At 52.9% G+C, this 15,829-nt stretch overlaps 1 protein-coding gene across 3 annotated transcripts; it reads left to right on the forward strand.

Annotated features, from left to right (window-relative positions):
* The first annotated feature begins 646 nt into the window (after positions 1–646).
* On the forward strand, positions 647–14,512 carry FCGRT (Fc gamma receptor and transporter). 3 transcript variants are annotated; one of them, XM_054672793.2, is made up of 8 exons: positions 662–776; positions 1,522–1,608; positions 2,028–2,279; positions 2,357–2,632; positions 6,561–6,665; positions 12,687–12,956; positions 13,637–13,753; positions 14,189–14,512. In XM_054672793.2, the coding sequence occupies exons 2-8, from the start codon at positions 1,536–1,538 to the stop codon at positions 14,296–14,298; spliced, it is 1,203 nt and encodes a 400-aa protein (XP_054528768.1). In that variant the 5' UTR covers positions 662–776; positions 1,522–1,535; the 3' UTR covers positions 14,299–14,512. The 3 variants fall into 3 exon arrangements, with proteins under 3 accessions (XP_024207330.1, XP_054528768.1, XP_063658158.1); XM_024351562.3 differs by lacking the exon at positions 6,561–6,665 and having other exon boundaries at positions 647–776; XM_063802088.1 differs by lacking the exons at positions 6,561–6,665; positions 13,637–13,753; positions 14,189–14,512 and adding exons at positions 4,281–4,366; positions 9,880–9,998 and having other exon boundaries at positions 12,687–12,950.
* Positions 14,513–15,829: the final 1,317 nt, after the last annotated feature.

Raw genomic sequence — 15,829 nt, forward strand, 5'->3', positions numbered from 1 at the left:
TTTTTTTTTTTTTTTTTTTTTTGAGACGGAGTCTCGCTCTGTTGCCAGTCTGGAGTGCAGTGGCGCAATCTCGGCTCACTGCAACCTCCACCTCCCGGGTTCAAGCAATTCTCCTGTCTCAGCCTCCCGAGTAGCTGCGACTACAGGCCCGCCACCACGCTCAGCTAATTTTTGTATTATTAGTAGAGACGGGGGTGTCACCATATTGGCCAGGCTGGTCTCGAACTCCTGACCTCGTGATCCGCCCGCCTTGGCCTCCCAAAGTGCTGGGATTACAGGCGTGAGTCACTGCGCCCGGCCCGCAGAAGGATATTAAAGAGCACCTGCAGGAATTTTTAAAGGGGATGCCGGGGGAAGGGCTTGAAGGAGGAACTAAGGAGGCTTCCAAAAGATTTTGATTAACAGCGAGCGCTAGGGAAGGCCACGGGGATACAGAGGGGTAGGAGGAGGATCCAGAGACCTCCAAGTTGTGGACTCCGGAGGCATCGAGTTCCTTTCCCAGTTTTGTCAAGAATTCCCTGAGCGGCAGACACCCTCAAAGTAAAAAACGGGAACCACAGAGAAGGAAAAAGAAGAACCACAAGCGTTTTGAGAAACAAACAGGCTGGGCCTAGGGCCTGGGGTGTGCCCTGCAACTGGGGGGTGGGGCTGGATGTTCTTGGAGTCAGGGAGCAGCAGCCTCCCACAGGATGTGAGAGAGGAACTGGGGTCTCCAGTCACGGGAGCCAGGAGCCGGCCAGGGCCGCAGGCAGGAAGGGAGCGAGGCTGAAGGGAACGTGAGCCGACCAGGGCCCGACTGAGGGAGGAGGGGCTGGGGGCCTGGAACCCTGGGTCTGAGGGAGGAGTGGCTGGGGGTCTCGACACTGGGTCTGAGGGAGGAGGGGTGGGGGCCTGGATTCCTGGGTCTGAGAGAGGAGGGACTGGGGGTCTGGACACTGGGTCTGAGGGAGGAGGGAGGAGGGGCCGGGGGCCTGGACTCCTGGGTCCGAGGGAGGAGGGGCCGGGGTTCCGGATTCCTGGGTCCGAGGGAGGTGGGGCCGGGGTCCCGGACTCCTGGGTCAGAGGGAGGAGGGGTTGGGGGCCCCGACTCCTGGGTCCGAGGGAGGAGGGGCTGGGTGCCCGGACTCCTGGGTCTGAGGGAGGAGGGGTTGGAGGCCAGGACACCTGGGTCCGAGGGAGGAGGGGTTGGGGGCCCGGACTCCTGGGTCCGAGGGAAGAGCGGTTGGGGGCCTGGACTCCGGGGTCTGAGGGAGGAGGGGCTGGGGCCTGAGGGGGGCGGAAGGGGCGTGGCGGAGCTCGGGGCCGGGACTCTCAGCCTATCAAGTGTCTGTAATTAATTAACCAACTGAGATCCAGTTCAGGGGTGAAAGTTCTTCAGGTACGAGGAGGGCATTGTTGTCAGTCTGGACCGAGCCCGCAGAGCCCCTCCTCGGCGTCCTGGTCCCGGCCGTGCCCGCGGTGTCCCGGGAGGAAGGGGCGGGCCGGGGGTCGGGAGGAGTCACGTGCCCCCTCCCGCCCCAGGTCGTCCTCTCAGCATGGGGGTCCCGCGGCCTCAGCCCTGGGCGCTGGGGCTCCTGCTCTTTCTCCTTCCTGGGAGCCTGGGCGCAGGTGAGGGCCGCTCCGGGCCAGGGCCCTGCTGCAGGCGGGCGGCGGGAGGCGGCCCCAGGCAGGCAGGGGCGAAGCCAGCGGGACCCGAGTTCCCCGCGAGCCCCTGGCGCTGCCTTCTCCGCTCAATTAACTTTCTCAACGTCTCCTGCTGGGCCTGAGGCTGGGAACCACCTGTCGCCTCGTGTGTCTGTTTCCCTCTCTCTCTCTGGGTCTCTGTCCCCCTCTCTTTCTGGGTCTCTTGTCTCTCTCTCTCTCTCTCTCTGGGTCTCTGTCCCCCCCCCCCCCCCGGGTTTCTGTCCCCTCTCTCTGAATCTGTCCCCCTTCCTCCATAATAGATTCTTCTCCCTCCCTGGGTATCTGTCCCACTGCAGTCTAGTTCCCCGCCCGTGTGCTCCCTTCAGCTCTGTTTCTGTCTGCAGAAAGCCACCTCTCCCTCCTGTACCACCTTACCGCGGTGTCCTCGCCTGCCCCGGGGACTCCTGCCTTCTGGGTGTCTGGCTGGCTGGGCCCGCAGCAGTACCTGAGCTACAATAGCCTGCGGGGCGAGGCGGAGCCCTGTGGAGCTTGGGTCTGGGAAAACCAGGTGTCCTGGTATTGGGAGAAAGAGACCACAGATCTGAGGATCAAGGAGAAGCTCTTTCTGGAAGCTTTCAAAGCTTTGGGGGGAAAAGGTGAGACTCCGGTCTGGAGGGGCAAGGGGCCGGGTCCATGCTCCGGGGCCCCGCTTACCTGTGTTTGGGCGCCCCAGGTCCCTACACTCTGCAGGGCCTGCTGGGCTGTGAACTGGGCCCTGACAACACCTCGGTGCCCACCGCCAAGTTCGCCCTGAACGGCGAGGAGTTCATGAATTTCGACCTCAAGCAGGGCACCTGGGGTGGGGACTGGCCCGAGGCCCTGGCTATCAGTCAGCGGTGGCAGCAGCAGGACAAGGCGGCCAACAAGGAGCTCACCTTCCTGCTATTCTCCTGCCCGCACCGCCTGCGGGAGCACCTGGAGAGGGGCCGCGGAAACCTGGAGTGGAAGGGTGAGCCGGATCTGCAGCCGCAGGCTGTTCTGTCCTCTCTCCCGTCATGCCCACCTGCCTCAGTTCCCCTGCCAGGACCCTCCGTCAGCCTCCCACTGCAGCCCACGCTCTGCCCCCCCATTCCTCAGGGGTCCTTCTACACTCAGCCCTCCCATGGCTCCCCAGCGCCCCCCAGGACAAACTCCTGGCTTCCTTCCTTGCCTTCTTTTTTTTTTTTTTTTTTTTTTTTTTTTTTTTTTTGTGAGACGGAGTTTCGCTCTTGTTGCCCAGGCTGGAGTGTAATGGCGCGATCTCGGCTCACCACAACCTCCGCCTCCCGGGTTCAAGTGATCTCCTGCCTCAGCCTCCCGAGTGGCTGGGATTACAGGCATGCACCACCATGCCCGGCTAATTTTGTATTTTTCTTCATGTTTCTTCATGTTGGTCAGGCTGGTCTCAAACCCCTGACCTCAGGTGATCCGCCCACCTCAGCCTCCCAAAGTGCTGGGACTACAGGCATGAGCTACTGCTCCTGGCCGCCTTTTTTTTTTTTTTTTTTTTTTTTTTTGAGACAGATTCTCGCTCTGTCACCCCAGGCTGGAATGTGGTGGCACCATCTCGGCTCACTGCAGCCTGAACCTCCCAAGCTCAAGCAGTCCTCCCACCTCAGCCAACCAAGTAGCTGGGACCACAGCCCAGCATCATCACACCTGGTTAACTTTATATTTTGTAGACACGGTGTCTCACTATGTTGCCCAGGCTGGTCTTGAACTCCTAGGCTCCAGCGATCCTCCTGCTTTGGTCTCCTGAGTAGCTGAGATTACAGGTGCATACCACCATAACTGGCTAATTTTTTTTTTCCGCACAATCTCTGTCGCCCAGGCTAGTGTGAAGCAGCGTGATCTCAGCTCGCTGCAACCTCCGCCTCCTGGGTTTAAGGGATTCCGCTGCTGCAGCCTCATGAGTAGCTGGCACTATAGGCACATCCACCATGTCTGGCTAATTTTTATACTTTTAGTAGAGATGGGGTTTCGTCATGGTAGCTAGGCTGGTCTCAAACTCTTGACCTCAAGTGATCCACCCACCTCAGCCTCCCAAAGTGCTGGGATTACAGGAGTGAGCTACCGCGTCTGGCCATACCTGGCTAATTTTTAAAATTTGTTGTAGAGGTGGCATCTCACTATGCTGCCCAGGCCAGACTCAAACTCCTGGCCTCAAGTGATTCTCTCACTTTGGCCTCCCAGGGTGCTGGGATGACAGGTGTGAGCCACTGTGCTTGGCCTTCCTTGCCTTAATGTCCTCATCAGACCCACGCAGCAGCACTTGTCTCTACGCAGCCATCAGAGTCTACGCTCCAGCCACCCAACATAAGCAATCTCCTCCCTCTGGGCATTTGCTCATCCAGTTCCCCCTGGCACCTCTCTGTTCCACCCTTCCCCCTCTCTGCATATACTCCAGCCCTCCTTATTCTTCAAGGTCAGGGCTGGATATCACTTCCTCTGAGAAGCCTTCCCTCAGCTCTGTAGGGCAGAGTTCACTGTTTCCTCCCCGGAGGCCCCCAGATCCCCACTCATTCAACTGTTGGCCAAGAGCATTTGCACTGCCAGGCGCTGCTCTGGGCCTTGAGCAAAGAGGGAAGTGACACACATTCACCCTCTGTGGCTCCCAGGCTGCTGGACAAAGATAGATACCAGCTGGGGATGTGCACAGATATTCATTCCAAGTGCCACAAAGGAGAAGTTGAGACTCAACCAGGTAGTTTTTCTTTAATTGTCTTCTTTCTTTCCTAAGTAGGGAAAATTTCTTTTTTTTTTTTGAGACAGAGTTTTGCTCTTGTCGCCCAGGCTGGAGTTCAATGGCGCGATCTCGGCTCACTGCAACCTCCGCCTCCCAGGTTCAAGTGATTCTCCTGCCTCAGCCTCCCGAGTAACTGGGACTACAGGCGTGCACCACCACGCCTGGCTAATTTTTGTTTGTTTTTTTTTAGTAAAGACAGGGTTTTACCATGTTGGCCGGGATGGTCTCGATCTTTTGACCTCGTGATCCGCTTGCCTCGGCCTCCCAAAGTGCTGGAATTACAGACGTGAGCCACTGCGCCCAGCTTTTTTTGTTGTTGTTGTCGTTGTTGTTTTTTTTTTTGAGACAGACTCTTGCACTGTCGCCCAGACTGCAGTACAGTGGCGCAATCTTGGCTCACTGCAACCTCCGCCTCCCAGGGTCAAGCAATTCTCCTACCTCAGCCTCCTGAGCAGCTGGGATTACAGGCACACACCACCATGCCTGGCTAATTTTTGTATTTTTAGTAGAGACGGGGGCTTCACCATGCTGGCCAGGTTGGTCTCGAACTCATGATCTCGTGATCTGCCTACCTTGGCCTCCCAGAGTGCTGGGATTACAGGCATGAGCCACCGCTCCTGGCTTAAGGAGGGAAAGTTTCAAACCACACTTAAGTAGAAACAATGGTATAAAACGGACCAGACACGGTGGCTCACGCTTGTAATCCCAGAACTTTGGGAGGCCGAGGCAGGTGGATTGCTTGATCCCAGGAGTTCAAGACCAGCCTGGGCAACATAGTAAGACCGCATCTCTACTAAAAACTCAAAAAATTAGCCTGGCATGGTGGTATGTGCCTCTAGTCCCAGCCACTGGGGAGGCTATGGCAGGAGGATCGCTTGAGCTCAGGAGTTTGAGGCTGTAGTGAACTGATTGCAATCCTGCACTCCAGCCCAGATGACAGAGCCAGACCCTGTCTCAAAAAGAAAAAAAATATGGTGGCCAGGTGCAGTGGCTCACGCCTGTAATTCCAACACTTTGGGAGGCCGAGGTGGGCAGATCACTTAAGGTCAGGAGTTTGAGATAAGCCTGGCCAACAGAGTGAAACCCCATCTCTACTAAACATACAAAAATTAGCCGGGTGCGGTGGTGGGTGCTTGTAACTCCAGCTATTCGGGAGGCTGAGGCAGGAGAATCACTTGATCCCGGGAAGCAGAGGTTGCAGTGAGCCGAGATAAGCCACTGCACACCAGCCTGGGCAACAAAGCAAGACTCTGTCTCAAAGAAAGAAGGAAAGAGAGAGGAGAGGGAGAGAGAAGGAGGAAGGAGAGGAAGGAAGGAAGGAAGGAAGGAAGGAAGCGAGCATCCCATCACTGAGACTTAATAATTATCAACCCATGGTTTTTTGAATTTCACGCACATCCTCACTCACTTCGCCACCCCACTTCACATCAAGCTTTGGTAAATCTCAGACATCACAGTGTTTTTTTCTTTGTTTGTTTGTTTTTTGAGATGGAGTCTCACTCTGTCATGCGGGAGTGTAGTGGCTCAGTCTCGGCTCACTGCAAGCTTCGCCTCCCAGGTTCAAACAATTCTCCTGCCTCAGCCTCCTGAGTAGCTGGGATTACAGGTGCCCGCCACATCGCCCAGCCAATTTTTGTATTTTTAGTAGAGACGAGGTTTCACCATATTGGCCAGGCTGGTCTTGAACTCCTGACCTCGTGATCCACCCACCTTGGCCTCCCAAAGTGCTGGAATTACAGGCATAAGCCACCGCGCCTGGCCAATTTTTGTATTTTTAGTACAGACGGGATTTCACTATGTTGGCCAGGCTGGTCTCGAACCCTCCACCTCAAGTGATCCGCCCTCCTCAGCCTCCCAAAGTGCGGGAGTCACCGTGCCCAGCCAGACTGTTTTGTTGATAAGTCCTTTAGTATGTAACTCTACTAGGTAAGGGCATTTAAAAAAATTAATACCAAAACCATCATCACACCTACAACCAATTAACTAACTCTTTAATGGCATCAGATGTCCAGTTTTTGTTCCCATATTCCTGACTGTAAATGTTTTTTAAAGTTTGAATCAGCATCCAGCAAGGTCCACACATTTTGTTGTCTTTTCAGTGTCTTTTTCTGATTGTTGAATTTTTCTTTCTTTTTTTTCCTTATTGAAACAGGTTCTTGCTCTGTCACCAGACTGGAGTCCAGTGGTGCAATCATAGCTCACTGCAGTCTGAACTTCCTGGGCTCAAGTAATTGTCCCACTTCAGCCTCCCCAGGAGGTAGGACCACAGGTGCACGCCATCAGGCCTAGCTATTTTTGTTTGTTTTTTGAGACAAAGTCTTACTCTGTCGCCCAGACTGGAGTGCAGAGGCACGAACTCGGCTCACTGCAACTTCTGCCTCCCGGGTTCAAGCAATTCTCCTGCCTCAGCGTCCCAAGTAGCTGGGATTATAGGCGCAAGCCACCACGCCCTGCTAATTTTTTGTATCTTTAGTAGAGACAGAGTTTCACCATGTTGGCCAGGCTGGTTTCGAACTCCCGACCCCAGGTGATCCACCCACCTCGGCCTCCCAAAGTGCTGGGATTACAGGCGTGAGCCACCGCGCTCAGCCGTATTTTTGTTTTTTTCTTTTTTTTGGAGACGGAGTCTTGCTCTGTCACCCAGGCTGGGGTGCAGTGGCGCGATCTCAGCTCATTGCAACCTCCACCTCCCAAGTTGCACCAATTCTCCTGCCTCAGCCTCCCGAGTAGCTGGGACTACAGGCGCCCACCACCACGCCTGGCTAATTTTTTGTATTTTTAGTAGAGACAGAGTTTCACTGTGTTAGGCAGGATGGTCTCGATCTCCTGACCTCCTGATCCGCCTTCCTCGGCCTCCCAAAGTACTGGGATTACAGGCTTGAGCCACCGCGCCCGGCCGGATTCCAATTTTTTATCAGATAGGTGTTTTGCAAATATTTCTTCCACTCTCCAGGTTGTCTTTTCATTGTTTTAACTGTGCCTTTCACAAAGCAAAAGTTTTTAACTTTGATGAAATCCAGTTTATTATTATTTTTTTTCTATCGTGGATTATGCTTTTGGTGTTTAATCTCAGAAGTAATCACCAAACCCAAAGTCAGCTAGATCTTCTCCTGTGTATTTTAAGAGTTTTAAAGTTTTGCATTTTACAGTTAGGTCTGTGATTCATTTTGAGGTAATTTGAGTTACTTGTGATCTTGAGTGTCTTTTGATTTACAGGTTTCCCATTTTTTTGTTTGTTTGTTTGTTTGTTTTCCCCCTGTAATTGTGGTTTGAAGAAAGTCAGTTTATGTCCTATTGAGTTTCTCCTAGACTGGATTTTGCCCTTTGCATCCTGTGATGTTGCTGGAAATAGTTCTCCTTCTCTTCTTTAAAGGAGCAGCTCGATCTAGAAGCTTGGTCAGATTCTGGTTCAATTTTTATGGCAAGAAAACTTTCTGGGTAGTTGGTGCGTATGTCTGTGTGCATAGGCTGCAAACATCTGCTTGCTTCTGTGCTGTTCTGTGGACCGCTGGATTCCGGTGTTGTTACGAAGTTCTTTGTCAGGTTTTCTCCTGATGGTTTTAGCGGATAGCAATGGCCATTGCCTTAATCTTTTTTTTTTTTTTTTTTTTTTTTTGAGATGGAGTCTTGCTCTGTCGCCCAGGCTGGAGTGCAGTGTTGCGATCTTGGCTCACTGCAACCTCCGCCTCCCAGGTTCAAGCGATTCTGCTGCCTCAGCCTCCTCAGTAGCTGGGATTACAGGTGCGCGCCACCATGCCTGGCTAATTTTTGTATTTTTTTTTTGTAGAGATGGGGTTTCACTATGTTGGGCAGGCTGGTCTTGAATTCCTGACCTTGTGATCCACTTGCCTCGGCCTCCCAAAGTGCTGGGATTACAGGCGTGAGCCACCGCGCCCGGCCTTTTTTTTTTTTTTTTTTTTTTTTTTGAGAGGGAGTCTCCCTCTGTCACCAGGCTGGAGTGCAGTAGCACGATCTCGGCTCACTGCAACCTCCACCTCCCAGGCTCAAGTGATCCTCCTGCCTCAGCCTCCTTAGTAGCTGGAATTACAGGCACGCACCACCACACCCAGCTAATTTTTGTATTTTTAGTACAGACAGGGTTTCACCATGTTGGCCAGGATGGATTTTTTTTTTTTTTTTGAGATGGAGTTTCACTCTTATTGCGCAGGCTGGAGTACAATGGCATGATCTCAGCTCACTGCAACCTCCGCCTCCTGGATTCAAGTGATCCTCCTGCCTCAGCCTCCAGGGTAGCTGGGACTACAGGCATGCGCTGCCATGCCTAGCTAATTTTTATATGTTTAGTAGAGACGGAGTTTCACCATGTTGGCGAAGCTGGTCTTGAACTCCTGACATCAGGTGATCTGCCTGCCTCAGCCTCCCAAAGTGCTGGGGTTACAGACGTGAGCCACCATGCCTGGCCTGGTTTGGTATTTTGTTAAACAGAACCAAAGGCCAGACAGATTTTCTGTGCTTGGATTTAGTCTATATTGGAAGTACCTTGAGGCTGAGGGCACATGGCTGTGAGCACGACACAGGAAGATACAGATTTGCTGAAAAGAATAGTGAACATAAAGCAGAAGCCAGAACTGCTGATGGCCGTCAGCCCGGCCCCTCCATTCCACCTGACGGTGCAGCAAATTCTGCCGACTTGCCAGAGAGGCAGCTCCAGGAGGGAGAAGCTGCTGCGCTTTCCTGAAGCAGCAAATGTGTTTTCTGCTGAGCAACCAAAACCAAGATCCCAGCCAAGACCCACGATTGCCCAGATCCACCCTCCCTGAAAGGAACTTGGGCAGTAATGCCCAGTCCTAGGCAGTTGCTGAAATCTTTGCCTTTTATTTTCTTTTTTGAGCTGGGATCTTGCTCTGTCGCCCAGACTGGAGTGGAGTGCAGTGGCACAGTCATAGCGCCGTGTAGCCTTGGACTCCCAAGCTCAAGAGATCCTCCCGCCTCAGCCTTACAAGTAGCTGGGACTATAGGTACACGTCACCATGCCTGGCTAACATTTTCTATTTTTTGTAGAGATGGGGTATTTGTTGCCAAGGCTGGTCTAGAAGTCCTGGGCTTGGCCGGGCACAGTGACTCACGCCTGTAATCCCAGCACTTTGGGAGGCTGAGGCAGGTGGATCACGAGGTCAGGAGTTCAAGACCAGCCTGGCCAATATGGTGAAACCCTGTTTCTACTAAAAATAGAAAAATTAGCTGGGCGTGATGGTGTGCGCCTGTAATCCCAGCTACTCTGGAGGCTGAGGCAGGAGAATCGCTTGGACCCAGGAGGCGGAGGTTGCAGTGACCCAAGATTGTGCCACTGTACTCCAGCCTGGGCGACAGAGACTCCGTCTCAAAAAAAAAAAAAAAAAAAAGGAAAAGAAAGCCTGGGCATAATGATCCTTCTGCCTTGACCTCCCAAGTGCTGGAATTGCAGGCATGAGCCACTGCACCCGGCTTTTTTTTTTTTTTCTTTGAGACAGGCACTTGCACTGTTGCCTAGACTGGAGTGCAGTAGCAGGATTAGAGTTCACTGCAGCCTCAACCTCCCAAGCTCAAGCGATCCTCCCACCTTACCCTTCCTGAATGGATGGGGCCACAGGTGTGTACCATCACACGTAGTTAATTTTTAAACTTTTTCAGAGACGGGGTTTCTCCATGTTGCCCAGGCTGGTCTTGAACTCCCGGCTTCCAGTGATCCTCCTGCCTCAGCTTCCCAAAGTGCTGGGATTACAGGCATGAACCACTGCACCCAACCTTTTTTCATTCCCTTTACAAAACCTTTGGATGAACAAAAATTCTTAATTTCAGTGAAGTTCAGTTTATCGACTTCAATTTATACATTTTATAAAGTTTATGAATTTTTTTTTTTTTTAGACGGAGTCTTGCTCTGTCGCCCAGGCTGGAGTGCAGTGGCTATACCCAGGTGTGATCATAACTCACTCCAGCCTCAAACTCCTGGGCTCAAGGATTCCTCCTGCCTCAGTCTCCAGAGTAGGTGTGACCACAGGCACATCCACCACACTGGCTAATTTTTTTTATTTGTAGTGGAGACTACGTCTTACTGTTTGCCCAGGCTGGTCTCCAACTCCTGGGTTCAAGTGATCCACCCACCTCATTCTCCCAAAGCGCTGGGATTGTAGGAGTGAGCCACTGCACCCAGCCTGTCTGCTAATATTATGTTTAAGAGTTCTGAATCTTTTTTTTAATTTTTTTAAATTTTTTATTTTTTATTTTTTTGAGACAGTCTCGCTCTGTCGCCCAGGCTGGAGTGCAATGGTGCAATCTTGGCTCAATGCAACCTCCGCCTTCTGGGTTCAAGCGATTCTCCTGCCTTAGCCTCCTGAGTAGCTGGGATTACAGGTGCATGCCACCATGCCTGGCTAATTTTTTTGTATTTTTAGTAGAGATGGGATTTCACCATGTTGGTCAGGCTGGTCTCGACCTCCTGACCTCGTGATCCTCCTGCCTCCACCCCCCAAAGCGCCGGGATTCCAGGTGTGAGCCACCACACCTGTCCTGAATCTATATTTATGAGAGACATTGGCCTTAAGTTCTCTTTTTTTTTTTTTTTTTTGAGATGGAGTCTCACTGTCACCCAGGCTGGAGTGCAGTGGCGCAATCTCGGCTCACTGCAAGCTCCGCCTCCTGGGTTCACGCCATTCTCCTGCCTCAGCCTCCCAAGTGGCTGGGACTACAGGCGCCGGCCACCACGCCCGGCTAATTTTTTGTATTTTTAGTAGAGATGGGGTTTCACCGTGTTAGCCGGGATAGTCTCCATCTCCTGACCTCGTGATCCGCCTGCCTCGGCCTCCCCAAGTGCTGGGATTACAGGCGTGAGCCACCGCGCCTGGCCAAGTTCTCTTTCTTATAATGTCCTTTGTTGTCAAGATGATGCTGACCTCATAAAATATGTTGGGAGAGTGTTTCCTCTGTTTTATGGCCTGAAGAGTTTGTGTAGGAATAGAATCATTTCTACATTGGAAGAATTCACTAATTGATGTCTTCTGGACCTGGAATTTTAGTTTTTGGAAAGTTTTAAACTATGGATTAAAAATTTTAAATAGGCCGGGTGTGGTGCATCATGCCTGTAATCCCAGCACTTTGGGAGGCTGAGGCAGGTAGATCACAATGTCAGGAATTTGAGACCAGCCTGGCCAATATGGTGAAACACCGTCTCTACTAAAAATAAAAAAATTACCCGGCATGGTGGTGCATGCACCTGTAGTCCCAGCCACTCGGGAGGCTGTGGAAGAAGAAACTCTCGAACCCAGGAAGTGGGGGTTGCAGTGAGTCGTGATCGTGCCACTGCACTCCAGCCTGGGTGACAGAGCGAGACTCTTATCTCAAAAACAAAAAAAAAGGCTAGGCGTGGTGGCTCACACCTGTAATCCCAACACTTTGGGAGGCCCAGGCAGGTGGATCATGAGGTCAGGAGATTGAGACCATCCTGGCTAAGACGGTGAAACCCCGTCTCTACTAAAAATACAAAAAATTAGCCAAGTGTGGTGGAGGGCACCTATAGTCCCACCTACTCAGGAGGCTGAGGCAGGAGAACGGCGTGAACCCAGGAGGCGGAGCTTGCAGTGAGCCGGGATCGCGCCACTGCACTCCAGCCTGGGAGACAGAGCAAGATTCCATCTCAAAAAAAAAAAAAAAAATTAAATAGTTATAGGACTACAGACATTTTAAATTTCCTCTTGTGTCAGTTTAGAAGGTTGTATTTATCAGGAATGTGTTCAGTTCATCTAAATTTTCAAATGTGTTGCTGTGGAATTTTTCATAATTATCCTCTATCTTTTTTTTTTTTCTTTTTTTCTGAGACGGGGTCTCGCTCTGTCACCCAGGCTGGAGTGCAGTGGCACGATCCTGGCTCACTGCAACATCTGCCTCCCAGGTTCAAGCAATTCTCCTGCCTCAGCCTCCTGAGTAGCTGGGACTACAGGTGCCCGGCTAATTTTTGTATTTTTAGTAGAGATGGGGTTTCACCATGTTGGCCAGTGTGGTCTCGAACTCCTGACCTCAGGTGATCCACCCACTTTGGCCTCCCAAAGTGTTGCGATTACAGGCATGAGCCAACATGCCCAGCCCAAGGAGGTGACATCTTGAGGGGACACCTTCGGGGTGGATAGGTTGAGTCTCTGTCACCTAGGAAGTGCCTCCCCTTTTACCACTGTATTATCTGCGGTTAGCACAGTGCAAACATGGAGGCCTCTTTCTGTCCCTATCCAGCCCTGGCTCTGGGAGTGCTGGGCTCGCGACTTAGGCCTGTCTGCCTGATTTCCTGCAGAGCCCCCCTCCATGCGCCTGAAGGCCCGACCCAGCAGCCCTGGCTTTTCCGTGCTTACCTGCAGCGCCTTCTCCTTCTACCCTCCGGAGCTGCAACTTCGGTTCCTGCGGAATGGGCTGGCCGCTGGCACCGGCCAGGGTGACTTCGGCCCCAACAGTGACGGATCCTTCCACGCCTCATCGTCACTAACAGTCAAAAGTGGCGATGAGCACCACTACTGCTGCATTGTGCAGCACGCGGGGCTGGCGCAGCCCCTCAGGGTGGAGCTGGGTGAGGCCCCGCCAGGTGGTGATGCTCCTGGTTTCCCGTTGCCTTGTCTCACTGCTGCGCCGGTCCTTCCTGAGTCTGACCTTCCTCCCCACTGCTGCCACCTCCTTGAATCTGACTGCCTTGAACCTCGCGCCTGTCAGTGCCCCCAAAACCTGATGGCTTGTCCTTCCCAAGGCCAACTGCCTTCCGTCTCCTGCTGCTTCTGGCCTCACTGAGTCTGAAGAGCTGTTAACTACCATGGCCAGTCCTCCCTGAGTCTGACCATCTTCCATCCTGCTGCTGCTGCTGCTGCTGCTGCGGGTCTTCCTGGAATCTGACCATTTGTTGTCTGCTATGCCCGTCCTCACCAAGACTGACTGCCTGCTGCTTTGCTACTGCCCGGGCCCATGAGACTGACTTCCCACTGCTCTGCCTGCCTCTCCCCACTGCACTGGCACAGCCCCGCCCTGCCGCTGCTGATCCATTGCCGGTGTGACCGCGGCCGCTCGTGCTGTAGCTGGTTCTTACGTCCAACCTGGGGGCAGTCTGCCCAGATCGCCTGCCTGGCCTTACCTCTGCCCATCAGACACTTGGTGCTGGAATCTCCGAGGCTGGGAGGGACTGGGAGCGCCCCAGTTCTGTGTCCTGACTGGGTGGGGTGGAGGGGCTGCTCCACATCTCACAGCGTTCTCTGGCTGCAGAATCTCCAGCCAAGTCCTCCGTGCTCGTGGTGGGAATCGTCATCGGTGTCTTGCTACTCACGGCAGCGGCTGTAGGAGGAGCTCTGTTGTGGAGAAGGATGAGGAGTGGGCTGCCAGGTGGGGGGCAGCGGGAGGAAGAGCCTCCGAGAGAGGGACAGAGACCCCAAGAGAGGGGCACACAGACCTGGGAGGACAGAGACCCAGAGAGGGGGGACAGAGATCAGAGAGAGGTGGAGACAGAAACCCAGAGATGGGAGAACAGAGGTGCAGAGAGAGGGGGACGGAGACAGAGACCCAGAGACGGGGGAACAGAGACCAGAGGGGACAGAGAGAGGTGCGGACAGAGGGAGGGGGAGACAGACCCAGAGGAGGGAGGCAAAGATGTAGAAAGAGGGGGGACGGAAAATTGGGAGAAGGGGAGACAAAGGCCCAGAAGGAAGGGGATAGAGACTGAGGAAGAGTGTGTGAGACACACACAGAAATGGGGGACGCCAGTCAGACCCAGAGCGCCTCAGAGATTCTGATGACCTCTCCCTCTCTCTCTCTCCTCAGCCCCTTGGATCTCCCTTCGTGGAGACGACACCGGGGTCCTCCTGCCCACCCCGGGGGAGGCCCAGGATGCTGATTTGAAGGATGTAAATGTGATTCCAGCCACCGCCTGACCATCCGCCATTCCGACTGCTAAAAGCGAATGTAGTCAGGCCCCTTTCATGCTGTGAGACCTCCTGGAACACTGGCATCTCTGAGCCTCCAGAAGGGGTTCTGGGCCTAGTTGTCCTCCCTCTGGAGCCCCGTCCTGTGGTCTGCCTCAGTTTCCCCTCCTAATACATATGGCTGTTTTCCACCTCGATAATATAACACGAGTTTGGGCCCGAATCAGTGTGTTCTCATCATTTTTCAGGCAGGGGAGGTAAGGGAATGAGTTGGGGGACTGAATGGCGGCTGGGCCTCGGATCTCTCCTACAGGTATCATGCTGCCACAGGGGAACCTGCCAGTTTTATACATCAGGTCATGTATTTTCTTTCTCTTTTTCTTTTTTCTTTTTTTTAGACGGAGTCTTGCTCTGTTGCTCAGTCCGGAGTGCTGTGGCGCGATCTCGGCTCACTGTAAGCTCTGCCTCCTGGGTTCACGCCATTCTCCTGCCTCAGGCTCCCGAGTAGCTGGGACTACAGGCGCCTGCTACCATGCCTGGCTAATTTTTTGTATTTTTAGTACAGACGGGGTTTCACCATGTTAGCCAGGATGGTCTCGATCTCCTGACCTCATGATCCACCCGCCTCTGCCTCCCAAAGGGGTGGGATTACAAGTGTGAGCCACCGCGCCCGGCCTAAGGTCACTTTTTTTTTTTTTTTTTTAAGACAGAGTTTTGCTCTTGTTGCCCAGACTGGAGTGCAATTGCGTGATCTCAGCTCACTGCAACCTCCGCCTCCCAGGTTCAAGCAATTCTCCTGCCTCCCAAGTAGCTGGGATTACAGGCATGCACCACCACACCCGGCTAATTTTTTGTATTTAGTAGAGACGGGGTTTCACCATGTTGGTCAGGCTGGTCTGGAACTCCTGACCTCAGGTGATCCACCTGCCTCAGCTTCCTAAAGTTCTGGGATTACAGGCATTGAGCTACTGTGCTCAACCTGAGGTCATGTATTTTTAATTCATAACTTTTACAAATATTTACTGGATGACTGCCATGCCAGGCATTTTGAGGAATTCTTGGCTACTGTCTGACCACCTGAATCCTTGGAGCCGAAGAGGAGCAAGGAGCACTGTTCACTCTTGGAGGAAATGGGATATTTCCTCTGGCCCCTTGATTCTGCTCACCCTTTTTTTTTTTGTTTTCTTTTCTTTTCTTTTCTTTTCTTTTTTTTGAGACGGAGTTTCGCTCTTGTTGCCCAGGCTGGAATGCAATGGTGCGATCTCGGCTCACCACAACCTCCGCCTCCCAGGTTCAAGCAATTCTCCTGCCTCAGCCTCCCAAAGTAGCTGGGATTAAAGACATGCGCCACCACACCCGGCTAATTTTGTATGTTTAGTAGAGATGGGGTTTCTCCGTGTTGGTCAGGCTGGTCTCGAACTCCCGACCTCAGGCGATCCGCCCGCCTCGGCCTCCCAAAGTTCTGGGATTACAGGCGTGAGCCACCGCGCCCGGCCTTTTTTCTTTTCTTTCGTTCTTTTTGTTTATTTTTGTTTTGTTG

Source organism: Pan troglodytes, chromosome 20 (assembly GCF_028858775.2).
Source record: "Pan troglodytes isolate AG18354 chromosome 20, NHGRI_mPanTro3-v2.0_pri, whole genome shotgun sequence".
In the NCBI taxonomy this organism is placed as follows: Eukaryota; Metazoa; Chordata; class Mammalia; order Primates; family Hominidae; genus Pan; species Pan troglodytes.

What these genes read in the sequence shown, in the direction of transcription:
- FCGRT (XM_054672793.2), top strand. Translation starts at nt 1,536, where the DNA reads ATGGGGGTCCCGCGGCCTCAGCCCTGGGCGCTGGGGCTCCTGCTCTTT. An exon ending in TCCTGGGAGCCTGGGCGCAG is followed by an intron (nt 1,609 to 2,027) that starts GTGAGGGCCGCT and finishes TTCTGTCTGCAG; the next exon opens with AAAGCCACCTCTCCCTCCTG. An exon ending in CGGAAACCTGGAGTGGAAGG is followed by an intron (nt 2,633 to 6,560) that starts GTGAGCCGGATC and finishes TTATTGAAACAG; the next exon opens with GTTCTTGCTCTGTCACCAGA.